Source organism: Pongo pygmaeus, chromosome 19 (genome assembly GCF_028885625.2).
Source record: "Pongo pygmaeus isolate AG05252 chromosome 19, NHGRI_mPonPyg2-v2.0_pri, whole genome shotgun sequence".
NCBI lineage: Eukaryota > Metazoa > Chordata > Mammalia > Primates > Hominidae > Pongo > Pongo pygmaeus.
In genome coordinates, this window is record NC_072392.2 from 93566730 (window position 1) to 93594239 (window position 27510).

The window sequence follows — 27510 nt, forward strand, 5'->3', positions numbered from 1 at the left end:
AGAGGCAGGAGAATCCCTTGAACCAGGGAGTTGGGGGTTGCAGTGAGCCGAGATCGTGCCACAGCACTCTAGCCTGGCGACAGAGCGAGACTCCATCTCAAACAAACAAACAAAAAAAGATGAGCTTTGGCAGGGTGCGGTGGCTCACACCTGTAATCCCAGCACTTTAGGCCAAGAGTTCGAGATCAGCTTGGCCAACACGGTGAAACCCCATCTCTACTAAAAATACAAAAATTCGACAGGAGTGGAGGCACGCACCTGTAGTCCCAGCTACTCAGGAGGCTGAGGCACAAGAATCGCTTGAACCCAGCAGGTGGAGGTTGCAGTGAGCTGAGATAGCACCACTTCACTCCAGCCTGGGCAACAGAGCAGGACTCAGTCTCATAAAAACAACAACAACAACAACAACAAAGAACAAAAAAAAATAAAGGTGGGCTTATACAACAGAAATAGCAAGGGCGAGAGCTAAGGGGGTGGGGGGAGAAGGCTAATTTTCCAATGTAATTCTTTACTACATCCCATGGGCTTCCATCCATATGCATTTAATGTGAAAAGCACATATTTGGATCCACCCCTCAAGCATATACAACTCATGCTGCAGCACTAATGCCAACGATCATTTTGCAGTCTGTGTCTAATTTGTTAACTTGAATGCTGCATTAGCTGACATGGTGCTCCATTTTATGCTTCCCTCTTCCTCCATAACCCCTGCCTCCACCCCCACAAAAAAACAAAAACAAACAAACAAAAAAAACCAGGAGGTGGCAGGATGGGGAGGAGAAGGCCTGGTACTGACCCTGACCCTATATTCATGAACATCCAGCCACAGAGCAGCCCTATACAACAGCAACTACGTCTGCAAGGCCAAACCCCTACATAGGCACAAGCATGGTCTTTGTTAGCAATATGGTAGACCTGAATAAATAAGGGTTATTAAGTTGCTAGTTGCCTTTTCAGAGCTCAGAGTGGCTGAGCACTGCCCACCCTTTGGGCAGAGTCTGCAAATAACAACACAGCTGAGCCTGTGCTGGGTGCTTCTCCATCAACTCTTCTAAAGTTCTTCATAGTGGGGACAAAAGGTCAAGGCAAGGGAGTGGCTGTCCCAGTCAGCCTGGCAGTAACTACAACTTTCCAAGGATGGTAGCCTTTCCTATCTTTCCTCAACAGTCAGACTTAAATGCCTGTGTTACCCGAAACACTGAAGAAAAATAAGAATTTCGAGCCACAGACATGTCATATAAGAAGTGTAGTATGATGTTCTGTTGAATTCCCTTTCAATCTGAAAATATGAAAATAAAAGGGAACTGAAGTCAATGTTGTGTTTGGATCTAATGAAGGAGCCAGCAAACAATAATGGCCTTTGGCCTAAATCTGCCCACAACCTAAGACTGTTTTTAAAATTTCTACTCGATTGTTAAAAGAAAATTTTTACAAGGAATATCTGACAGGATTGTATGCAGCCCACAAAGCTGAAATTACTTGCTATCAGGCTCTTCACAGAAAAAGTTTAGCCAACCCTTGACCTACAGTTTCTTTTGAGGACGACTGAAGGAAACAGAAGTACACAAATTATGTGGCTTATATGGGACCTGGGGAGGATGTGCTATGATCCAACAGGCCCCTCCTACTCAAGATTTGACAAACCACCTGAAAGGCTCCGCCACCAGCTGCTGTAAAAGCAAGGAGACAATGTCCAATGGCATTGTAGTCTGAGCGTGGAAAGCCTCGGCTCCCCTGACATACTTGCAAGGCAAGCCAACAACTGCTTCTGCGCTAGGAACAGGGCCCGTGAATGAGGGGTGGGTGAGGATGGGAGGACAGTGGTCTGCAGGGGCTCTCAGGGTTCCACTATGTTGCGTTATCAATAAAATCGTGGCAGGGGTAGCTTCTGAAAAACATTAAAAATATTCACCGCTCCCAGCAGCCTGGAGGACAGCATATTTTGTTCTCTCGTAAGTAGGAACACTGACATGGAGGGATAAACATTTATTGAGAACTATTAGATGTCAAGCACCATGCTCTGGGGATACAAAGATATTAAGATACTGTCCCACAGGATTAGCACATATAAACACAAAATCATCTAAGTACCTTTTCTAAAACTCAAAAAAAATGCAGAATTATGAAACACATCTGGCCCTGAGACATATTTAACAGAAAAAGAATTAGGGACCTGCACAACTATTGTTTTATTTTTGAAGATCACTGACAGTTATTATCAATCTCAAACATATAATATTATTGACTATGATATATTATTATATACTATTAACATGCACAATCAATATCCTTTGTTAATTCCCTAGAAACGTGAATAAAAAGTATGACATCCATCCCAGTGATCTCAATTTTAAAAAGAGTGTTTGAAAGAAGGAGGTGGGTCCAACCCTTCCAAGACTAATGGAGCTCAACTTACGGATGTGGTTTCATTTCTATGTAGTTCTTGGGAATGAAGCCGTCTTTTCCATTAAGCTCTGCCTTGTACCAGTTCTGATCACATTCTTCGTTCAAAACCTGAAAAGAAATAAGACAACAAAGAAACCCAATCATGTCCTTTTCCCTTTAAAAAGGTAGTTACAAGACAATTATGCTGTCTTTTAGGTCTGTGAACGGTTTCACTCAAAGTATTATCAGTTATACGGATATAAGACTCCTTTTAACTTCAAACAATCAGCATTATGTTAATCTCTGTTAAAATGAAATAGAAATTATCTCTGAAAATGAAAATTCAGGCTCCCAAACATCTAGAATGAAACCCTCAGTAAGGAAGGAGAAAGAAGAATGGCAAGTATTCGTTTTTTTTTTTTTTTTTTTTTTTTTTTTAACGGAGTCTTGCTCTGTCGCCCAGGCTGAAGTGCAGTGGTGCGATCTCGGCTCACTGAAACCTCCACCTCCTGGGTTCAGGCAATTCTCCTGCCACAGCCTCCTGAGTAGCTGGGATTACAGGCGCATGCCACGTTGCCCAGCTAATTTTCGTATTTTTAGTAGAGATGGGGTTTCACCATGTTGGCCAGGCTGGTCTTCAACTCCTGGCCTCAGGTGATCTGCCCCACCTTGGCCTCTCAAATTGCTGGGATTACAGGTGTGAGCCACTGTGCCCGGCCAGTTTTTTTGTTTTGTTTGGTTTTTCTAAGAGAGAAACCTGGAGAAGAGATTCTAGAAAATGGCAAACACATAGGAGAATAAGGGAGCTTGACGAAGACAAAGTCTGCTCTCTGGGAGACAGAGTTGTCACAGCAGAACTGAGCAGCAACAGAACCTTTTATTAGACTCCTCTAGAGATCTTCCAACCGACCTCCAGAATCTACAGTGATAGAGTCCTGGATTCCCTCATGGCTTCTCTGGGTTACCGCAAGTATGGGTCACCCACCAAACGGCTCCAGAACACTGCTGCTTGTGAGGACAACCATATGCCCTCGTATGGGAAAACTATTTTCAGGAAAAAGCATGGCAAATCCTACTCAGTTCAATAACCCAAATGCCACATTGTATTAAAGTTAGATAGTGCTGAAAGCATATCAACCAGCAGAATTCAGGCAGATGCCTTGGAAATCCTGGAACTGAACCACTGCATTCTACAGATGTAAAAAAACAAGACCAATGGCCACCCCAGGTTACGAGGTAGTGACCCCATAGAGCTAACATCACGCCCAGACTTTCATATTCCCAATGACCATTCTTTCCAATGCTGCCTCTTGAACTGCATGTACCAGGCCATGCATAGGCCAGGCCATGACGCTGTAATGTGTAGAGTAATACAGTAGTCCTCCTTATCATGATGGATACGTTTCAAGACCTCCAGTGGGTGCCTGAAACCGTGGATAGTACAGGACTCTAGATATGCTATGCTTTTTCCTATACTATACACATACCTATAAGTTTATTTTTTTTTTAGATTTATTTATTTTTTATTTTTATTTTTTGAGACAGAGTCTCGCTCTGTCGCCCAGGCTGGAGTGCAGTGGCGCGATCTTGCTGACTGCAAGCTCCGCCTCCCGGGTTCACACCATTCTCCTGCCTCAGCCTCCTGAGTGGCTGGGACTACAGGTGCCTGCCACCACGCCCGGCTAATTTTTTGTATTTTTTAGTAGAGATGGAGTTTCACCACATTAGCCAGGATGGTCTCGATCTCCTGACCTTGTAATACACCCGCCTCAGCCTCCCAAAATGCTGGGATTACAGGCGTGAGCCACCATGCCCGGCCGATTTATTTATTTTGCCCAGGCTAGTCTTGAACTCCTGGACTCAAGGGATTCTCCTGCCTCAGCCTCCCAAAGTGCTGAGATTACAGGTGTGAGCCACCATGCCAGTCCTACCGATAAGTTTAATTTGTAAATTAGGCACAGTAAGAGATTAATGATGACTAGTAGTAAAATAGATAAGTTTTAACAGGCCAGGTGTGCTGGCTCAAACCTGTAATCTTGGCAGTTTGGAAGGCTAAAGTGGGAAGACTGCTTTAGCCCAGGAGTTTAGGACCAGCCTGGGCAACATAGTGAGACTCTGTCTTTATATTTAAAAAGTGTAAAAGAAAAGTTATAACAATATACTGTAATAAAAATTTATGTGAATATATTATCTCTCAAAATATCTTTTTTTTTTTTTTTTGAGTCAGGGTCTTGCTCTGCTGCCCAGGCTGGAGTACAGTGACACCATCACGGCTCATGGCATCTCAACTTCCTGGGTTCAAGCAATCCTCCCATTTCAGCCTCCTGAGTACCTGGGACTATAGGCACTTGCCATGTTGCCCAGGCTGGTCTTGAACTCCTGCACTCAAGTATCCTCCTGCCTCAGCTTACCTAAGTGTTGAGATTACAGGTGTGAGCCACTGTGATTGGCCAAAATATGTTATTTATATGTTGGATTGCAACTGGCCGCAGGTAAGGGGGGACTAGTATATATGGAGCAGAACAGAATCAGGTACAGTGTGAAAGCCACCCTATGAATTCTAGACTTACAACAAAAGGCAAAGGGCAGAAGGCATAAAGTTGGTAAAAGATAAAACAAAAATGTGAATACAACCCCAAAATGGTGGGCCCAGGAAAATGTTGGCTAGTACAGTGGTAATCCACACTACATAACAAAGTTCTGAGAGGAAACTGGTAAAATTCTTTACAAAATGATTTATTCAAGATGTTGAACAATGCTGTACTCATAGCCAATCAGAAACTGGATTGCTCTAAAGTGAGTGCTGTCTGTGTACTGCCATTAAAGTGAGATGCAATAGAAAGGGTAGATAAGAATGATAGATAATCAACAACTAGCCAGGCTGCATTAATGACTATGCTTTCTTAACAGAGGGTATGCCCTGCAGAGCTTTGCAATGCTGGTGCTTATCTGCTATGCTTACCAAACTCTGGCTGCAGGTGCCAGACACTGGGTTTCAATGCTTAGGATAAGGTGGTAAATCCTGCAAGAGCCAATAAATATGTGTAGCAAACTCTCAAAAAAAATTAGCTAGTGGTAAAACCCAGTGTATTCAAAGTTTCCAAGAGTCACACAAATATTGACAGAGTATTGATGAAAACTTTCTTCTAGTCATCATTTCATTTCTTGTAAAAAAATCACATTAAAGACTGGAATGAGATAAAACAATATATGCAAGGTACACTCATAATTTTTAAGTCTTCATTTTAAAAACACTGCATTGTGCTGCGGCCAGCAGTGGTGCTGTATTGATAGACAATTATAAAGCACATACCAACGACAAGTTTGAGGAGGGAAAGTGCGCTTGAACCCCGCCGGGCCACCACCACCTGCCCCTGTACTGGCAGCACAGAAAACTCTGAATAGCCTTTGAGAAAAGGAGCTACTTTAAAAGTTATTTAAGGCCAGGATTCTGTTATCTACCAAAACTAAGGTCTAGAAGGAAAACGTGACCTAATAATGATCTTATAAAGCATTATCTTATAGTAATAATAAAAACCCCACAGGCTTATAAACAATATTTATTAGTTTATTTCAGAGACAGAGTCTCACTGTGTTGCTCAGGCTGGAGTAGCTGGGACTACAGGTGCGTGCACCCATACCAGCTATGAAGAGTTTTTGAAAATGTCTTAACTCCTGAAATGGTGAGGTGTGTCTACTTTTACCATATACACTTGTTCTTGGAAGATAGAGAGTCAGACTGACAAAGAGCTGCTTGTAACCTATTTGTGCATCAAAATAGAACAAAGTAATCATTAGAAAGGGACACTTTTGATTTGTGACCAATAACTTTGTAGAAAAAGATAACTCTATTTACCTGCCAGGAGTTCATAGAGCTACACTCTCTTCTTGTCACCTTTACCAAGACAGAGGCAAACTCCCTAAAAAGTGTCCCCTCCCCCAATAAACACAACTCCAGGGCAACTCCTAGATTTGACATCAACTTAGAACTATGGCTGTCTACAGAACAAAAATTATTACTTGGTGTTTAGTATGTTTTTCTCCCCCAGAAAGCAGGAAAATATGGAATTAATGCTTTTAAAAATGTAATTTTTTTTTTGAGAGAGTCTTGCTCTGTTGCTCTGTCACCTAGGCTGGAGTGGAGTGGCATGATCTCGGCTCACTGCAACCTTCACCTCCCGGGTTCAAGTGATTCAAGTGCCTCGGCCTCCCAAGTAGCTGGGATTACAGGCATGCACCACTACACCCAACTGATTTTTGTATTTTTAGCAGACATGGGATTTCACCATGTTGGCTAGGCTGGTCTCATATTCCTGGCCTCAAGCAATCCACCTACCTTGGCCTCTCAAAGTGCTGGGATTATAGGCGTGAGCCACCATGCTGGCCAAAAATGTAACATTTGAGTACATGAATGGTTACGATTTTGGTTATCTGGAAAATTCTAGTATCCAGAATATCACGTTACCAGATAGCCCAGGTATTGCTGCACATACCTCTAAACCTCTTCACTCTAGAATTTCAGAAAAAGCTTGGTTCTGCCGGAGGCAAAACACAGGAGGAACAATGTAGCTGCAACCCTGAGCCAGAGACCAGGCCTTTCAACCCAACTGCTCCACCTGCACTGGGAGCTTGCACACAGAAGCCCTGAAACTGGAGTGATGTAATTAGATGCCTAAAAATTAACTTTTATTCAAATGTTCAAGTATACAAAACAGCCACTGAAGTGTCAGGTTAAAAAAAAAAAAAGAAAAGAAAGAAAAAGAAAACAAAACAGCAAAGAACACAAATGAACGTTGGAGAGCCTCGAGGGGGCAAAGACCAGAAGCATCTGTGGATGAGGCTGCACCTACAAAGACTGTTTCATTTGCTGTGGCTTTAGGTGAAAGCTCACATCCTTCACAAATAATTTTTATTTTATTACTATTACTATTTTTTTTTTTTTGAGATGGAGTCTCGCTCCGTTGCCCAGGCTGGAGTGCAGTGGCGCGATCTCGGCTCACTGCAAGCTCCGCCTCCTGGGTTCAGGCCATTCTCCTGCCTCGGCCTCCCCAGTAGCTGGGACTACAGGCGTCTGCAACCACGCCCAGCTAATTTTTTGTATTTTTAGTAGACACGGGTTTCACTGTGTTAGCCAGGACGGTCTCGATCTCCTGCCTCGTGATCTGCCTGCCTCGGCCTCCCAAAGTGCTGGGATTACAGGCGTGAGCCACCGCGCCCGGTCTACTATTACTACTACTACTACTACTACTACTACTATTATTATTATTATTATTATTATTATTTTTATTGAGACAGAGTCTCACTCTGTTGCCCAGGCTGGAGTGCAGTGGCACAATCTCGGCTCACTGCAACCTCCGCCTCCCAGGTTCAAGTGATTCTCTGCCTCAGCCTCTCGAGTAGCTGGGATTACAGGCACCCGCCACCATGCCTGGCTAGTTTTTGTATTTTTAGCAGAGATGGGGTTTCACCATAGGTTTCACCATATTGGTCAGGCTGGTCTCGAACCTCTGACCTCAGGTGATTTACCTGCCTTGGCCTCCTGAGTAGCTAGGATTACAGGCGCCTATCACCATGCTCAGCTAATTTTTGTATTTTTCGTAGAGACAGGGTTTCACCATGTTGGCCAGGCTGGTCTCGAACTCTTGGCCTCAGCTGATCTGCCCACCTTGGCCTCCCAAAGTGCTGGGATTACAGGCATGAGCCACCTTGCCTGGCCACAAATAATTTTTAAAGGCCTAGTCAGACTCCTGAGCACGAGCAAGCTGCTCCCATCACTGTGTCTTCACTTGCTTATTCACTCCCTCTGCACAAATCCACGGGTGAGCTCACAAAAAAAGTTTCCTTCAGCTTTAAAATCTCCAAGGAATGTTTTTAGCTATTACCCCACAGCTGCATTTTCTATTCCGACCCCCATATTCCCTCGAGTTATGACTTTCTAGCCACACAAGACACTTTGGTTTAACGGAAGCAGATTGATCAAGAGATGAGATTATGAAAGGAGGAAGAGACAAGTTTCAGTGAAGAGAGTTCTTTTTGTTTTTTGGTTTTTTTTGCAAAGAGACTGAAAATAATGTTAAGAGCCCAAATCAGGAAGAAATTTAAGAGATGAGGAATGAGGTGAGCTTTATACAGAAGAATTAAAAATATACAAGTCCTTTCTGTGCCGATAGCACTCACGCAAATGGTCAACGTTCCTAAAACTCGCTGGACTTTCTCTAAGAAGTGCGGCAAGCACCAACCCCACAAAGTGACACAGTACGAGAAGGGTAAGGATTCTCTATATGCCCAGGGAAAGTGGCGTTACGACAGGAAACAGAGTGGCTATGGTGGGCAGACTAAGCCGATTTTCCGGAAAAAGGCTGAAACCACAAAGAAGACTGTGCTAAGGCTTGAGTGCATTGAGCCCAACTGCAGATCTAAGAGAATGCTGGCTATTAAAAGATGCAAGCATTTTGAACTGGGAGGAGATAAGAAGAGAAAGGGCCAAGTGATCCAGTTCTAAGCGTCATCTTTTGTTTTATTATGAAGACAATAAAATCTTGAGTTTATGTTTTCTTTTTCTTTTCTTTTCTTTTTTTTTTTTTTTGAGACAGAGTCTCGCTCTGTTGCCCAGGCTGGAGTGCAGTGGCGCGATCTCGGCTCACTGCAAGCTCCGCCTCCCGGGTACATGCCATTCTCCTGCCTCTGCCTCCTGAGTAGCTGGGACTACAGGCGCCCGCCACCACCCCTGGCTGTTTTTTTTTGTATTTTTAGTAGAGACGGGGTTTCACTATGTTGGCCAGGATGGTCTCGATCACTTGACCTCGTGATCCACCCGCCTCGGCCTCCCAAGAGTTTATGTTTACTTCAAAACACACACACACACACACACATACATATATGTACGAGTCAATGGAAGGGGACATGAAGGAACTCTGGAGGTGCTGTTTATCTCACATTTCCTGACCTGGGTGTGTTCTGTTTGTGAAAATTCACTGACCTATAATGATACATACATTTTTCTTTTCTTTTTTTTTTTTTTTTTTTTGAGACAGTTTCACTCTTGTTACCCAGGCTGGAGTGCAATGGCGCCATCTCAGCTCACTGCCACCTCTGCCTCCTGGGTTCAAGTGATTCTCGTGCCTCAGCCTCCCAAGCAGCTGGGATTACAGGTGTCCACCACCACACCCGGCTAATTGTTTTGTATTTTTAGTAGAGATGGAGTTTCGCCATGTTGGCCAGGGTGGTCTTGAACTCCTGACCTCAGGCAATCCGCCCGCCTCGGCCTCCCAAAGTGCTGGGATTACAGGCGTGAGCCACGGCACCCGGCCCTTGCACTTAATTTTCTATACAAATTATAGAAAAAGGTGTCATTTAGAAAAATGGCAAGTATTTTGTTTATAAATTGCTGCATTTTGAAGTAAGCGGATATTTTCTGGCCTGAACATATTCAGTCATCTGTAAATGAATAAAAAATAGAAATCATAATTTTTTTTAAAAGAAATAAGCTGTACAGTTATGGTCCCATCAAGCCTTTCAACACGCGCTCCAATTCCAACAGCTTGCAGAAAGTTCAACATTTCTTCAGGGAAAAATTATTCAAAGTTTTATCAATCTGTGAAGCAATTTGTGTGAGAACATTTGTGCATGAATGATAGGAAGAATTACATTTTAAAGCTCTTCACACGTAAAAAACCAAAAACACCATTTATAGTTGGTCCCTGCAGTGCAGAAATTCAACATAAGCCAGTGAGGTGTCCCCAGTTCTTCAAAGAACCCAGATAAAACTAGTCTAACTCTTGAGTATCACTCAGGCAATCCCAAACAAGCGATACTGAAATACTGCCATGACTTGAAGACAAATTTCAAGAATTCTAGTGACATCTACTACATAATTTCAAGTTCCTAGAAAAGAGAAAACACACATGCATGCAAGCTTTTAAAAGACTTTAGCTCCTAAGAATAAATTCTAAGCGCCCTGGCTAGGGTAACAGTAGTGGGAGAGCCACTCAAAGTCAGTTATCTTCAGGTGCCCGATTACGTATTTTATTAGACGCTATTAGAATGTTCTTCAACTTCCCTTAGTATGGATAACTGACTCAGTTTCAAGTTATAGTGATTCATTACTAACACTTTAAATAAGTGCTATACAATCACCACCTCCATCTGTTACAGTTTTTCTGCAACATGAAAAACATCTTGGCAATGCTGCCTGCTATGCTGTGTGCCAAATCATGAAAAACACCCACAGTGTAGATAAACTATTAAGAATTTTAGTGATGAGATAACCAGCAAAGGTAGTTCAATAATTAAGGTTCCTGGTCCCACAGAAAGCTTGAATTGCTCACCCAGGAACACAGAGAGAACAGTTCTCACATATGCCGAGCAGATCAGTCTCCATTTGGAATGACTGCAACTACAGCAAGGCCACGGCTCAATAAAAATCTGAAAAGCATCTTCGCCAACCAGGCCAGGTGATACGTACTTGGCTTTTAACAACCAGAAAGTTGAGAAGAAATGAAATGCATTTATGAAGTTTTGAAACTCTCCTGGCCGGGCGCGGTGCCTCACGCCTGTAATCCCAGCACTTTGGCAGGCTGAGGCGAGTGGATCACCTGAGGTCAGGAGTTTGAGATCAGCCTGGTTAACATGGTGAAACCCTGTCTCTACTAAAAATATAAAAAATTAGCTGGGCTTGGTGGCGCATGCCTGTAATCCCAGCTACTCAGGAGGCTGAGGCAGGAGAATCGCTTGGAGGCAGGAGAATCGCTTGAAGCCAGGAGGCAGAGGTTGCAGTGAGCTGAGATCACGCCATTGCACTCTAGCCTGGGTGACAGAGTGACTCCATTTAAAAAAAAAAAAAAAACAAAAAAAAACAGTCAAGTATACCTCCTGACCCCTGGTGATGGAATGGTGAGAGGTTCTGACTTAGCATCTTTCAAACGTTTTTAAAGGAAAAGAAGAAAAAAAAGGGAAGGAGGAAGGAAAGACAGGGAGGAGGACAAAGTCCCCAAACTCCAACTTTCCATGGTAAAAATCATTCATTACTTTATACTTCCCTCTGCCTATGAAGGAAGGAGTCGTGTCCCTTGAATACTGCTTTCTTTCCAACTGCCACCTTTCTGAAAAGTAGCTGCTCAAAGTGGGGATCAGTGTGACAGCGAAACATTGGTGAGTCAGGAGATGGGGACCCACCAAATGTCCAGGCAACAAGGCTTAAGTGCTCCAAAGTTAACCACCACCATTTTTCCGTTAAAAAGCCTTAAGTATCCTTCTGCAAGTGCAAATATAGTCTGGCATTCCAGTTTTCATAATTTGGCCATCACCGACTATCTGCTCTGATCACCCATTGCTTCTCCAAATGAGCCCTGCCGTGCAGTCAGCTAGTCAACTCACCGACCTCTAAACACACTGTACTCCTCCCCACCGCTTGTCTGTACTTTTCCTTGTCTATTGAAGTCTTTCAAAATTCAGTTCAGAGCTTACAACCACCCTGGTCACCTTTCCCTCTGCTTCAATCTTATAGTATTTAATGGAGAATTACTGTCAATAATATAATCCCTTACGGTATCTCGTCTATCACTACTTGTATCATGTGCTGCTATGTCTTGGCCCCCTCCCAAACTAACCCACAAGCAATGAAGCTGGCTCCATACCCAGTTCTCATTTGTCTTCCTCACAGCTCTTAGTATGGTATCTAGCATATTCTGGGGAACTGACTTATATGTGGGGGCTTTGTTCTAAGTGTTTTAAGTAATACATTTAGTGCCCTAGAGCAAGCTGGGTCTACAACAATTTATACATTCTCTCTCTTCTTTTTCAATAAAAAATTGAGACGAGGGTCTTCATATGATGCCCAGGCTGTTCTCTAATTCCTAGGCTCAAGCGATCCTCCCACCTCAGCCTCCCAAAGTGCTAGGAATACAGGCATGAGCCACCGTACCCAGTCAATTTATACATTCTTGGTGATACACAAGAACCTCTTAAATAGATCCTAGAAAGACTGTCATGAGTTTGTTGATCCAAGCAAGGAGAGGTAAAGGAGGTAAGAGAATTAAACAATCAGTCTTCCTGTAACTTAAGCACCCTGCCTGAAGGCTGCATGGAGTACCTTTCCACAAGGCCACCCACTTCTTTGTCTAAGTAGGCTGGGTGCAGTGGCTCACGCCTGTAATTTCAGCACTCCAGGAAGCCAGGGCGGGAGGATGCCTTGAGCCTCGGAGTTTGAGTCCATCCTAGAGGGTACAGGGAGACCCTGTCTCTACAAAATATTCAACAATTAGCCTGGCATGGTGGTGTGCACATATAGTCCCAACTACTCGGGAGGCTGAGGTGGGAGGATTGCTTGAGCCTGGGAGGTCGAGGCCTGCAGTGACCTGTGATTGCACCATTGCACTACAGCCTGGGTGACAGAGAGAAACCTTGTCTCAAAAAAAAAAAAAAAAAAAAAAAGTACAAGATTGCGAAGGAGTGGGGGTGGGTGGGTAGAGCAGGGAACTTTCAGTATGACAGGGATAAAGGGGGCTGGACCAGGGAGAGAGGAGGTGTAAGTCTGTTTCTACACATGTCCTATTAATCCCTCTCAGGATGGGGCGCTTCCTGGCAATGTGAGGTCTAATTCTGTTTCGGTGTGCCTGTCTGACTTGTGACAGGCTTTTGCAGGGTGGTAATTTTAATAGCTACAACTCTGCCAGCAAAATTTTTATAAAACAGTCTGCAAGACCTTGGACTTTTTGATTCACCCACTGACCAGCAACTAGGTTGACGGAGAAAAATGATCACATTAAGAGACCAGGACTATTCATGTATTAAAAAAATTTCTTTATAATGTTCACACATGTTAGAAGATGAACAATTAAGACTAACCAAATTACAGGATATTTCTTTCTCTGAGAAATATTTTAGTTCAAAAGATAACTAGGATACGCTCATCAACCTCTTCAGTTGACCTCTTATCATCAAGAGAAATTGCTCTTGATATTTTTTAACAAAACAGGAAGGTAGTTCACACTTATGTGATATTACTCCACCCAGATAAATCTGGAGGCAGTGAAACCTAAATGTATAGACAATACCCCAAAATAAACTTCTACCAAAGGGGTACAAAAAGTTTCCATTCAAAATAACTGTCTTTCGTTCTGTGACATGTGGAAGTCCTATTTGGTGGAGCTGAAATGCTATTGGAATGTCAGAATTTCAACTGCAGGAGCAGGGAGAAGAAAGGAGAGGAAGGGAGGGGGCAGAAAGAGACCGATGCAGAGATCAAGAAGTTTCAAGAAAAATCTGTGTATTTGAAAAATTCAACAATCATATGATGACCTGTACTAGATAAACACCAAGCCCTGAGCTAGGTGAACTGAGGATAAAATGGATACCCTTCCCAAGGAGCTTAGGGACTATAAAGCTGCTAGGTTCATCACAGTGTGACGGATGTCAGGAGCGGGGAGTTATGGGTACTATGTAGGCATCAATTCAATAGAAAACATCTGACTTCCAAACACCAAAGACGATGACTTAACTCCAGGTTAGGGGGTATCAGGAAAACATCCTAGATGAGTGTGAACTTGGTTATTCCCTGTCTGCATCTTTAGCTCTGCTTAGTCTGTGTGGATTGTGAGTAGAAGGAACATGGCAGACTCTGCAAGTTGCAAATAGAGGGACAGATTGTTCTCTTGGCCAGATTTGGCTGCTATTAACTAAAAGACTGGTTAAGCTTCTTTTAGCTTAGAAGTAAAATATTTATTAACGGTATCAGAACTTCTAACTGGAAATAACCCAAATAACCTCAACTGTAGCTAATTTTTTTTTTTCAGACGGAGTCTTGCTTTTGTTGCCCAGGCTGGAGTGCAATGGCGCGATCTCGGCTCACTGCAACCTCCACCTCCCGGGTTCAAGCGATTCTCCTGCCTCAACCTCCTGAGCAGCTGGGATTACAGGTGCCTGCCACCAAGCTGGCTAATTTCTATATTTTCAGTACAGACAGGGTTTCATCAAGTTGGCCAGGCTGGTGTCGAACTCCTGAGTTCAAGTGATCTGCCCGCCTCGGCCTTCCAAGATGCCATGATTTACAGGTGTTGAGCCACCGCGCTCGGCCTCAACTGTAGCTATTTCTTTACTTTAATGACACATATTTAGCAACTGTCCTTTTCATCCTTTCACTAACAGAAGGAGGCTTTTAATCTTACATGAAATCCTACACTCCTCTCTTCAAAAAATAAAACACAAAGCCCCCCCCCAACCCCCGCCACCGGCCGCTGCCCCCCCCCCCCCACCCCGGCCTGGGGGAGCAGCCGTTACTCATGTTTTGTGATGCTAACAGGTAAACCGGCTCCTGTGTGTCAGTTCCACCCTCTAAGGTCTCTACTCACTTCCCACTGCCTCAGCATAAAGCAGAAAACAGGAGCTCAAACCTCCACCCTGAAAATTAATGATAACAGAGTTTATTTATTTTATTTATTATTATTATTTTTGAGATGGAGTCTCGCTCTGCCCCCCAGGCTGGAGTGCAGTGGCACACTCTCGGCTCACTGCAACCTTCGCTCCTGGGTTCACGCCATTCTCCTGCCTCAGCCTCCCAAGTAGCTGGGACAACAGGCGCCCGCCACCATGCCCGGCTAATTTTTTTTGTATTTTTAGTAGAGATGGGGTTTCACCGTGTTAGCCAGGATGGTCTCGATCTCCTGACCTCGTGATCCGCCAACCTCGGCCTCCCAAAGTTGTGGGATTACAGGCGTGAGCCACCGAGCCCCGCCCGACAACAGAGTTTATTTAATTCCACGTAAGACTATGATTCAAGAGGTCAATGAAAGGACTGATCGATTTTCAGTCGTTCTGTGACCCAAGAGCCACCTCAGAGGATGTTATTGAAAGAAGAAAAAGCAATGTTGGTCACAGAGCTATTCGCCAGCATATGCATCAGGATACAGGACTGAAAAACTCAAGGCTGGGGTCCTCCCACCAGGACGCCGTTAATTTCCAACTCAAAAAGCTAGTTCCAAACGCATTTCTACTTCTGAAGCAGTTAATCTAGTTCCAAATCGGGAAAGGCTTGTTATAATCACATGACAGAGGAAGAGGAACTGGGGTAGAGTGGCAAGTCCCCACCCCCACCCCCACCCCCAGGTTGCAGGCGAATGCAGAGAGTTTAACAGGTAATGACAATACAAACTGCAAATGTGGATTCGAGCTAGTGGACGGGGTCAGGGAGCAGAAAACACAGGGACCTAAACTAGTCTGGGGGTGGGGGCTGTCTGAGAAAGCCTCCCCAAGTCAGTGACATTTGAAGGGAGATCAAAGGCTCTCCTGTGGGTGGTCTGGCAGAAGACCACAGTATGCAAATTAAGAAGCTCAAGCTTATATGTTACAATCATCAGAAGTCGCTGAGAGTGACATTCAGGTTTGCATTTTTCAAAAGCTCCTCTGGCTGACTGTGAGATGAACTGTAAGGAGGTGCAGGTGGTTGGGGCAGTGCGGCAGAGAGGAGAGAGTCGAGGTATTTCTGGAGGTAGAATCAAAAGGACTTGGTGATGAGATGCTGCTCAGTGGTCTTCCTCTCAGCCACTGATTTTTTTTTTCAGGCAGATCACTTGAGGTCAGGAGTTCAAGACCCACCTGGCCAACATAGTGAAACCCTGTCTCTACTACAAAATACAAAAAATTATCCGGGCATGGTGGTGGGCTCAGCTACTCGGGAGGCTGAGGCAGGAGAATCGCTTGAACCTGGGAAGCAGAAGTTGCAGGGAGCCGAGATTGCGCCACTGCATTCCAGCCTGGGCAATAGAGTGAGACTCCGTCTCCAAAAAAACAAAGACAGGTATCAATCTTGTGCTGGTATCCTCCATCTGTCTTTCCAGATCCAGCTGACACCTTGCTTTTCTTGCTTTTTTTTTTTTTTTGGAGACAGAATCACACTCTTCGCCCAGGCAGGAGTGCAGTGGCGCAATCCTGGCTCACTGCAACCTCCACCTCCCGGGTTGTTCAAGTGATTCCCCTGCCTCAGCCTCCCAAGCGGCTGGGATTACCACACCTGGCTAATTTTTGTATTTTTTAGTAGAGACGGGGTTTCATCATGTTGGCCAGGCTAGTCTTGAACTCCTAACCTCAAGTCACCTTGGCCTCTCAAAGTGCTGGGATTACAGGCATGAGCCACTGTGCCCAGCCTGCTCTGACTTTTTGGATCTGTAAGAACCACATCAACAGGCTCCCTCACTCTCTGGCTCCCAGTGCTGTTAATCAATGGGGAGGCCTGCAGAAGGTCAGAGGAAGGGAGGGTCAGGTCAGGGCGTTCATTCTCCCAGCTCCCACCCTGGGAGTGTCTGTGGACAGTCTTGGACTCTCAATTGAAAGTAAGTCCTTTCCTTCTCCAGGTTTGGGCAACTCCTCCCCCTTCCTTCTCCCTGTCGTAGGCCTCATGGTGGTAACCTGATTACCAGCTGTGGACACTGCATTATCCCTGTGGTTTCTAGAGAAACTTCGCCCACACTGATAGTGGCAGGAGGCAGACAAATGCCTCACAGGGGCGGGTCCCCAGTGAAACCCCACCTCTAAGCCAAAGACAATTGAAAGCCTGAAAGCCACATGGACCGGACTGAGAACCCATCTTCCCATTTGGTAGGTTTTCCTCTGATTGATCCCCACTCTTCACCTATTTTACATCTACCTACCCTTTCCTAATTGATTTTCTACACTGCCATGCCCACCTTTGAGTGGTGCCTTTGCTTTAGCCTTTCTTTGCATGCCCACAAACCATTCAGCATGCATGACCCTGTTCTGAGCCCATAAAAGCCCCGACCCAGCCACACTGGGAGAGAAACCACCAGACTTCAGGGGTGGGGAACCACTACCCCCTCCCCTCCTGAAAGCTGTTCACCACTCAGTAGAATTCTTCTCCTTCTCCACCCTCCTCACCCTTAAACTGCCAGTGTAACCTCATTCTTCTCAGACACTGGACAAGACCTTGGGAACTGCTGAACCTGGGTACAAGCCACACAGGCGAGCTGGGGCATACCTGGCCCAGCCATGAGCTGAGCTGGTGCGCAACCAGGACTTAGCCTGAATGGGCTGAGTGTGGAGGTCCCCGGCTGGGGTCAACACCTTGCAAATAGTCTCATTATTAAAATCCTCTCAATTTAAGTGTGTCAGGTGTTCTCTACCAGGACTCAGACTGAAATTAGCCTAAAATCAGTTGTATATGTCTTTTGGAATGCATTAAGGACATGCTCCTTTATATAAAGTGACATTTGTTATGGGGCAGAAAGTATCCAAATTCTACCAACTACTTGGGAGAAGAAAACTATAAAAGAACCAAACAATTCTGTTCTCTTAACTACTTTTTCAAAATTTGAGACAGGGTTCTTGCTCTGTGGCCCAGGCTAGAGTGCAGAGGCACAATCACAGCTCAATGCAGCCTCAACCTCCTGGGCTCAAGTGATCCTCCCACCTCAGATCTTCCCAGAAATAGCTGGGACTACAGATGCGAGCCACTACAGCTGGCTACTTTTAAAATTTTTTGTGGAGGCAGGGTCTCACCATGTTGCCAAGGCTGGTCTGGAACTCCTGGTCTCAAGGTATCCTCCCATCTCAGCCTCCCAAAGTGCTGGGCTATAGGCATGAGCCATAATGCCCAGCCCTATTCTGTTTACTATTAAAAGTTGAGAAAGGGGGTGAAGGTATAAAAACCTGAGATTTGTAATCTGACCATTACTAGACTGGCATAACGACTTGCAGTAGCTGCCCCTTTGAATTGCACTTTAGTTATTGTTCAAGTGTCTACTACACTGAAAGCATTGTGTTAGGAAGCTGAAAAGGGAATAAGAAAAGGCATGGTCCCTGCCCTCAGAAGTGTTTATGAGCTAAGGGAGCTATGTGTGTAAATAAAGAGGAAATAAGTAAAAAAGTGAGATAAGGGAAATTGCTGATTTTGAGTTGGACACAGAATTCACAGCTACATGTTTCTATTTACTTTTTAGTTTTGGAGACAGGGTCTCACTCTGTTACCCAGGCTGGACAGTGCAGTGGCACAATCCCTGCTCACTGCATTCTCTGCCTCCTAGGCCAAGTGAACTTCCCACCTCAGCCTCCTGAGTAGCTGGGACTACGGTGCACGCCGCCACGCCTGGATAATTTTTGTATTTTTTGTAGAGATGGGGTTTTGCCATGTTGTCCACGCTGGTTCAAGCAATCTGCCTGAGTTCAAGCAATCTGCCCACCTCGGCCTCCCAAAATGCTGGGATTTCAGGCATAAGCCACTGCGCCCAACCCAGCAACATGTTTCTAAATTAGCTGCATGGCTGACATGGAAAATTCAACTCATGTATGGACATTCTAGAAAAAAGGACAACTTCAAATAGTCTAGGAATAGGGCAAGAACCTAAAGGCAGAACAGCTTATAACAGGTGAGAGGGTATAGTAAGCAAAGTAATTTTCCCTCTTGTGTTTTCACTGAGTTTAAATAAAAGAAGCCATTCTTGTTTAATCCTACTGTCCTCTGCCAGACTACACATTGCCCTCTTTTGATGGAGCTGTCATATGTTTAAATGATAAATGGTAATTACCTACATTTGGACAGCTGGATGTGGCTCAATCAAGCAAGGTCCTCTCTTACAGGTAACCATGCTGGCCATGTTACTAAAACTACTGCCTAACAGATAAGACAAGCTGTCCACCCTGTTGCCTTTAGCCTGCTAAGGCTGTAAAACCTGAGAGCCCAGAAACCTTCGAGGACACATGTAGGCTTGCCTGGAATAACTAGATCAAGGGGCTTGTTCGAGCCTTCTGTTTTCATAACTCAGACTTTTTTTTTTTTTTTTTTTTTTTTGAGATGGAGTCTTACTCTGTTGCCCAGCCTGGACTGCAGTGGTGCGATCTTGGCCCACCGCAACCCCCGCAACCTCCGCCTCCCGGATTCAAGCGATTCTCCTGCCTCAGCCTCCCAAGTAGCTAGGATTGCAGGCGCCCACCACCACGCCCGGCTAATTTTTGTATTTTAAGTTAAGATGAGGTTTGACCATTTTGGCCAGGCTGGTCTTGAACTCCTGACCTCAGGTGATCCACCCGCCTTGGCCTCCCAAAGTTTGTAATCCTGGAATTACAGGCGTGAGCCACCACGCCCTGCTGACTCAGACATTTGATAGCCACCCACTGCCTCACTTTGGATGATCATATTGGCAAAGATGAAAATAAGTTAATACTCAGTGACAGGGATAGTATCGGTGGGAATATAAAAAGGTATATGGCTTTATGAAAAGTAATTTGACTGTATGTATTAAAGACCTAATGTTCATACCTATTAACCCAGTAATGCCATTCTTAGGACTCTATCCTAATAAAACAACCAAAAAAAAAAAAAAAAAAAAAAAAATAGTCAAGACTAAGGGAGCAGCCGGACACAGTGGCATGTGCCTGCAGTCCCAGCTACCTGGGAGGATCCCTTAAGCCCAGCAGTTTAAGGCTATAGTGTGCTATGATTGCACCCGTGAATAGCCACTGCACTCTGGCCCAGGCAATATAGCAAGATCTCATCTCTGAGGGGGGAAAAAAAAAAAAAAAAAAAAGACTGAGTAAACAAGTATGAGTGAGTGCCTATTTTGAGTTAGGAACTATGCTAGGTCCCGCGGACACAATTTTAAAAATGAGCCTTACTTTCAAACAGCTAACAGCAGGGGAAGCCAAGTTCACTACAACTTCAGGTGTAAGTCCTATGAGTCCAGAGTGCTCTGTATGAAAGCACATCTTGGGGAGACCAAATCTAATCAATGCAAGGAAAGCTCACTTGGGCGGTAATATTTCTTTATTTTTTTTAATTTTTTTTGAGATGGAGTCTCGCTCTGTCGCACAGGCTGGAGTGCAGTGGCGCAATCTCGGCTCACTGCAAGCTCCGCCTCCTGGGTTCATGCCATTCTCCTGCCTCAACCTCCCAAATAGCTGGAACTACAAGCACCCGCCACCACGCCCAGCTAACTTTTTTGTATTTTCAGTAGAGATGGGGTTTCACCGTGTTAGCCAGGATGGTCTTGATCTCCTGACCTTGTGATCCACCCACCTCGGCCTCCCAAAGTGCTGGGATTACAGGCGTGAAGCACCGTGCCTGGCCACTTGGGCGGTAATATTTAAATGGAAACCCTGAGTGTAAGTAGGCCGTACGTAGTGAGGCTTGAGGGCGGGCATGGAGAACACAAATGAGAGCAAGAAACATGCCAGGCAGAGGAAGGGGCAGGTGCAAAAGTTCTCAGGCAGGAAGGGATGTGGCATAGTCTAGGGGAGACAGGGACAGAGAACTGAGCCCGACTGTGCAGGATAGAATAAGGACTTGGGGAATTTGCTCATTAGGATGATGGTTCTGGCTTGTGTGTGGCACACAGCTCTGAGCGGACAAAGAGCAGCAGCAGGAAGATCAGGTGGAGAAGGGGTTACTGCAGGGAGCCAGGAGGGAGCAGACAGGAATTGAGATTAGGGTAGGGGGCTTCTGTTTTGAAGAGAATCTAAAATGAACACTGAAAAACCCATGTGCATTATTTTTAAGAATCTAAGTTTATCCCTCCCTCCCAAAAGATTCCCTCTGTACTTCTGTAGGAACAGGATGCACAGGACCACACAGGATGAGACATCAAATTCCATGTCATATCATAGGCTTCTCAAAGTGAAAAAATTAAAAATTAGAGGAAGACGGCCAAGTGCTGGTGGCTGACACCTGTAATCTAGCACTTTGAGAGGCTGAGGCGGAAGAATCACTTGAACCCAGGAGATCAAGACCAGGCTGAGGGATATAGCCAAGACCTGTCTCTACAAAAAATAGAACAAAAAAATTAGCTGGGTGTAGTGGTGTGCGGCTGTAGTCCCAGCTACTCTGAGGCTACAGTGGGAAGATCAGTTGAGTCTGGAAGGCTGAGGCTGCAGTAAGTTATGATCATGCCACCGCACCCCAATCTGGGTGACAGAGCAAGACCTACCTCCAAAAAAAAAAAAAAAAAAAAAAGTTTAATTATTCTCCACCATAAACAAAGAAAAAGAGAAAGAAAATATACGAAAAGGATAATCCCTCACCTAGAACGAATGATCCCATTCTTCGAGAATATAGATGATATCTTAATTGTTGTACAATTAAAAACAGCTACACCAAACTGCTCATAACCAATTACCAATTCAAATAAATATATAAAAAATCTTTACAATCTATGAAAATTCTAAGTAGTACACTCTGACACATTTTATTCACTTACCACGCATAGTTACTTCACTTCAAAGAGTGACATTAGGGGGCTTACAAGACCCCAAGTACAGGCCTTTGCATTAAGAAAATGGACATCAGGGTTCAGGATATAACAACCTTTTCCTAAGCATCTCTAATGGAATCGGAGGCAAATATAACTATTTTTAACAGGCAGGCTAAATTAACTACCTCCTTTTGTTGCTAGACCAGAGGCTTCTCTAGTAATTAATTACCCGGGTCCTGGCCTCCTTCAGGCAGCTGCACAGCTCAGGAGGAGCAGGTTCAGGTTCACTGTGAGGGCTGCGGGGCAGGGCAGCCGCAGCACAGCCCCTGCTCTTAGCAGGCACTATCACGAAGAGACAAGCCCAGCCTTGCTCCGCCTCTAGTTCTCTCTCTAAGCACCTACATGCTGCTCCATGTGAAAAATCAGCACTTTTGTCCCACAGAACTGTCACAACCTGCAGAGAAGAGAGGGACTAAGATGGCTAAATGATAGGATGTATTAACGCAAACAACAGGCTTGTCAGACCCGCGACTCCACGTTATAAGAACAACTTCCTGATTTCATGTTGCGCTTAAAGGAGAAACGTGTGTACCATCCCATGATTCTGGGTCAGCCCCCAGTACCAACAGAACATCCATGCTCCCTGGAAATGGAAGGGTGACCAGGCATAAACGGTTCACTCTCCTGCTCACAATAACAAGTAGTTGTTTCCCAAAGGAGAAAAGCGATCAGACATATTATGTGACAACTAAGATATCCCTATTGTTTGCAGCTACAGCCTGGTATCATTCAGCCTTTATGATCCCCTCTATGCAGTAGAAGTGTTTTAATGTCATATGTCATGAATGTCTATTATAATGATTAAGGCTGTCAACTCTGAACTGACTAGCACCAAAATTTCCAGTTTTCTCTAGTTGAATTTTCATCAAGCTCACAAGACCGTTCTCTGGGAGAAAAAGTTAACTTGTTTTTTTTTTTAAAAAAGACACAGTTGGCCAGGCACAGTGGCTCAAGCCTGTAATCCCAGCACTTTGGGAGGCCGAGGTGGGTGGACCAGGAGGTCAGGAGATCGAGACCATCCTGGCTAACATAGTGAAACCCCGTCTCTACTAAAAATACAAAAAATTAGCCGGGCGTAGTGGTGGGCACCTGTAGTCCCAGCTACTCGGGAGGCTGAGGCAAGAGAATGGCGTGAACCCGGGAGGCGGAGCTTGCAGTGAGCCGAGATCGCGCCACTGCACTCCAGCCTGGGCGACAGAGCAAGACTCCGTCTCAAAAAACAAACAAAAAAAGACACAGTTGTACCTTGTATTTGTGGGGGACTGGTTCCAGGTCCCCTGCATATACCCAAATCTGTGCATACTCAAGTCGCACAGTTGGCCCTCTGTGTAAGTGGGCTGTGCATCCTATGAATACTGTCTTTTTGACACACATGTAGACTGAAAAAAATCCGTGTATAAGCGGAACCACGCAGCTCAAACCTCTGTTGCTCAAGGGTCAACTGTACTTCCTTTACTGGTTGGCCTTCTGTATTTCCTCGAGTTTCTATGACCTTAAAAAAAACCATTTTTACCAGGCGCGGTGGCTCACACCTCTAATTCCAGCACTTCGGGAGGCTGAGGCAGGCGGATCATGAGGTCAAGGGTTCAAGACCAGCCTGACAAACATGGTGAAACTCCGCCTCTACTAAAAATACAAAAATTAGCCAGGCGTGGTGGCACATGCCTGTAATCCCAGTTACTCAGGAGGCTGAGGCAGGAGAATCACTCGAACCTGGGAGGCAGAGGTTGCGGTGAGCTGAGACTGCGCCACTGCACTCCAGCCTGGGCAACAAGAGCGAACCTCCGTCTCAGAAAAAAAAAAAAAAAAAAAAAAAAAAAAATTCTGGCCAGGTACAGTGGCTCATGCCTATAATCCCAGCACTTTGGGAGGCTGAAGCAGGCAGATCATCTGAGGTCAGGAGTTCAAGACTAGCCTGGCCAACACGGAGAAACCCCATCTCTACTAAAAATACAAAAAATTAGCCAAGCATGGTGGTGCATGCCTGTAATCCCAGCTACTTGGGAGGCTGAGGCAGGAGAATCGCTTGGACCCGGGAGGCGGAGGCTGCAGTGAGCCGAGATCACGCCATCATCATACTCCAGCCTGGGTGACAGAGCGAGACTCTGTCTCAAAAAAAAAAAAAAAACAAGAAACGGTGCTTGAAGGGCAAATGTTTTGAGTCCTTACATGTCTAGAAATGTCTTGATTCTATGTTTATACTTGAAGGCTAGTTCAGCTGGGTATAGATTTCAACAGAATCCTGGGCTGAACAGCATTTTCCCTCAGAACTTGGAAGAGACATTGTTTTCTGGTATTCAGAGTTGTACAAGCAAAGTTTATTTGCGGTCTTTTTTTTTTTGGCAGGGGGAGATGGAGTTTCACTCTTGTCTCCCAGGCTGCAGTGCAATGGCATGATCTCTGCTCACTCCAACAACCTCCACCTCCCAGGTTCAAGCGATTCTCCTGCCTCAGCCTCCTGAGTAGCTGGGATTACAGGCACCTGCCACAACTGGCTAATTTTTCTATTTTTAGTAGAGATGGGGTTTTTCACCACACTGCCAGTGCTTCTCGTAGGAGCACAAACCCTATTGTAAACTGCTCACGTGAGGGATCTAGGTTGCCCGCTCCTTGTAAGAATCTAATGCCTGATGATGTGACGTTGAACAGTCATCCCGAACCATCCCGACCCCCGACTTCCATGGAAAAATTGTCTTCCATGAAACCACTCCCTGGTAGCAAAAAGGTTGGGGACTGCTGGATTCAAGAATTGCTGGAAGAACCCGCTGCAGTCTTCCAAAAGATGTGACAGCTATTATTCAAACTTCCAGAAAGAGAACAGTGAAAATAGAAGAAAAGACACTATGAAATGTTTTTTAAAAAGGAAAAACTTAACTTCTCATAGCTGATGAATATGAATTTTCAGATAGGAAGGGCCCACTGAGAACCCAGCCATAGTGAATAAAAACAGATCTATGGCCGGGCGCAGTTCATGCTTGTAATCTCAGCACTTCGAGAGTCTCCCAAGTAGTTGGGATTACAAGCGCATGCCAAAATGCCTGGCTAATTTTTGTATTTTTAGTAGAGACAGGGTTTCACCATGTTGGCCAGGCTGGTCTCGAACTCCTGACCTCAGGTGATCCACCTGACTTGGCCTCCCAAAGTGCTGGGATTACAGGCGTGAGCCACCGCGCCTGGCCAGGACCTGTACTCGTACTTTTGTCCCTGTTCCTAGCAAAACAAAATTCTATGAAAGTGTTGAATCCCATCTCTTCTTGCCTGCTCAAGGACATTAACTCAGTTATTTTCCTTTCTTCTGCATCATCAATTTTAATTAAAATCTCTACTGGATTTTTCTAATCAACAAATAAAAATGCTGTCATTTCTCTCATCTCTGGGAGTGGGGTGAAAGCAGACTTCTTTTGACTCTACTGCCTCATCTCTCTGTTCCCCTTTAAATCAAAACTTCCTGGAACAGTTGTCTATACTCTCTGTCCCAGTTCTCTCCTCCTCCCCAAACATCTTGTTATAAAAGCTTTCAAGCATAAAGCAAAGTGAAAAGAATTTTACAATGAATAAATTTATCCATCACATAAATCAGAGATGTCCAATCTTTTGGCTTCCCTGGGCCACACTGGAAAAAAAAAAAGGTCTTGAGCCACACATAAAATACACTAACACTAATGATAGCTGATGAGCTTAAAAAAAAAAAAAAAAAAGGAAAAAAAATCTCATAATGTTTTAAGAAAGTACAAATTTGTGTTGGGCCGCCTTCAAAGCCATCCTGGACCACATGTGGCCTGCGGGCTGTGGGGTTGGACAAGTTTGACCTAAATTATTTGCTCTGTCACATATCTATCCATCTATATACATCCCTCTCTCCTATTGATCTATCTTAATTTTCCTTTTGTCTTTTTTTTTTTTTTTTTTTTTTAAAGAGACAGAGTCTTGCTCTGCTGCCTAGGTTGGAGTGTGGAGTACAGTGGCGTGATCTCGGCTCACTGCAACTTCCGCCTCCCGGGTTCAAGCAATTCTCCTGTCTCAGCCTCCCAAGTAGCTGGGACTACAGGCGCACGCTGCCACGCCCGGCTAATTTTTTTTTGTATTTTAGTAGAATCAGGGTGTCACCATGTTGCCCAGGCTGGTGTCGAACTCCTGAGCTCAGGTAATCCACCCGCCTTGGCCTCCCAAAGTGCTAAGATTACAGGCATGAGCCACCGCACCCGGCCCTATCTATCTTAATTTTTAATGCATTTCAAAGTTACAGATATGAGTACATTTCCCCCTAAATACTTCAGTATATATATTATTACCTATATTTAAATATTTGGGCCAGGTACAGCGGATCATGCCTGTAATTCCAACACTTAGGGAAGCCGAGGCAAGAGGTTCGCTGCAGCCCAGGAGCCAAGACCAGCCTAGCAACATGTTGTGAAACCCTGTTCTCTAAAAATTAGTTAGGTGTGGTGGTGTGTGCCTGTGGTCCCAGCTACTTGGGAGGCTGAGGCAGGAGGATCGCTTGAGCCCAGGAGGTCGAGGCTGCAATGAGCCATGATCACACCACTGTACTGCAGCCTAGGTGACAGGGCAAGACCCTATCATTCGTTCTTTCATAAATGCTAGTTTGCATGTATAATTTACATATCCGCTACCTTTGAGATAAAGAACACATCTATCACCACAGCAAGTTTCCTTGTGCAGCTTTCCCTGTGCATACCCATCCTCTCTGAACCAGCTTCCAAGCACGATTCCGCTCGTACCACTCTACGGAAACTACCAAAGGTCACCAACCAGCTCCTGCTGCTAAATCCAAAGGTCAATTCTGCCCTCGTCTGACTTGGCCTATAAGCAGGGTATAACAGAAGTGATCATTTCCTTCACCTTGAAGCACTTTCTTGACTTCCAAGACACATCATTTCCCAGCTTTTCTTCCTATCTAACTGGCCACTTCCTGTTGGGTCTCCTTTGTTAGTTTCTTATCTCACTTTTAAACATTCAAGTGCCCCAAGGGCTCCATCCCTGGAACTCTTTTCTTCTCCATCTATACTCATTCCTTTAGTTTCCCCATCCAGGCTAATGGCTTTTATAACATCCCCAAATGGAACACTTTTCACTTTTACCACCATCACTCTGATCCAGCCTATCATTATCTCTGCCTTGGATTACTGCAGTGGCTTCCTAATCCGTCTCACTGCTTTCACTTTGCCACCATCAGAATCTTCTGAATCCTGCAACCAGAATTAGCATCATTAAAATGTAAGGCAGAAATGTTTGAGGGTTTTTTTTTTCTTTTTAATTTTTATTTCTCACCCTACAATGATGTAGTTATGTCAGAAATGTCACAGCCAAGAGGAGTCTAGAGAGACATGATGACTAGGTATAATGTGGTATCCTGGATGGGACTGTAGAACAGAAAAGGACACTGGGAAAAACTAAGGAAATACTGAATGAAGTATGAACTTTAGTTATAATAACGTATCAATATTGGCTCATTCATAGTAAATATGCCATAATAATAGGTGTATTATAATAGTAATATGTGAAAGTGAATAGTAATAGTAATAGGTGAAAGTGAATGTGGGGCATATGATAACTCTTTGTACAACTTCTCTATCAATCTAAAATTGTTCTTTGAGAAAATAAAGTTGTCTTCTTCTTTTAAAGTTGGACTGTCAGGTCATTTGGCTTAAAAATCCTTCAATGGCCCAAATATTCCATTCCTCAAACATCTGGTGCTCCCTGACGGTCTATTCATGCTTAAAACTGAGGCAGGCCAGGAGCAGTGGGTGCACGCCTGTAATCCTAGCACTTTGGGAGGCCGAGGCGGGTAAATCACCTGAGGTCACAAGTTCGAGACCAGCGTGGCCAACATGGTGAAACTTTGTCTCTACTAAAA

At 44.6% G+C, this 27510-nt stretch overlaps 2 protein-coding genes across 2 annotated transcripts in view; one reads left to right on the forward strand and one right to left on the reverse strand.

Moving 5' to 3' along the window:
- Positions 1-27510, reverse strand: part of GRB2 (growth factor receptor bound protein 2) — an 87736-nt gene that overhangs the window by 12169 nt on the left and 48057 nt on the right. Inside the window, exon 3 of the mRNA XM_054456364.2 lies at positions 2417-2514. Coding sequence (XP_054312339.1) covers positions 2417-2514 — 98 coding nt within the window. The remainder of the gene's footprint in view (positions 1-2416; positions 2515-27510) is intronic.
- Positions 8567-8896, forward strand: LOC129016726 (large ribosomal subunit protein eL42-like). The gene has a single exon (XM_054456365.2). It carries the CDS (start codon positions 8567-8569, stop codon positions 8885-8887), a length of 321 nt encoding a protein of 106 aa, XP_054312340.1. The 3' UTR covers positions 8888-8896.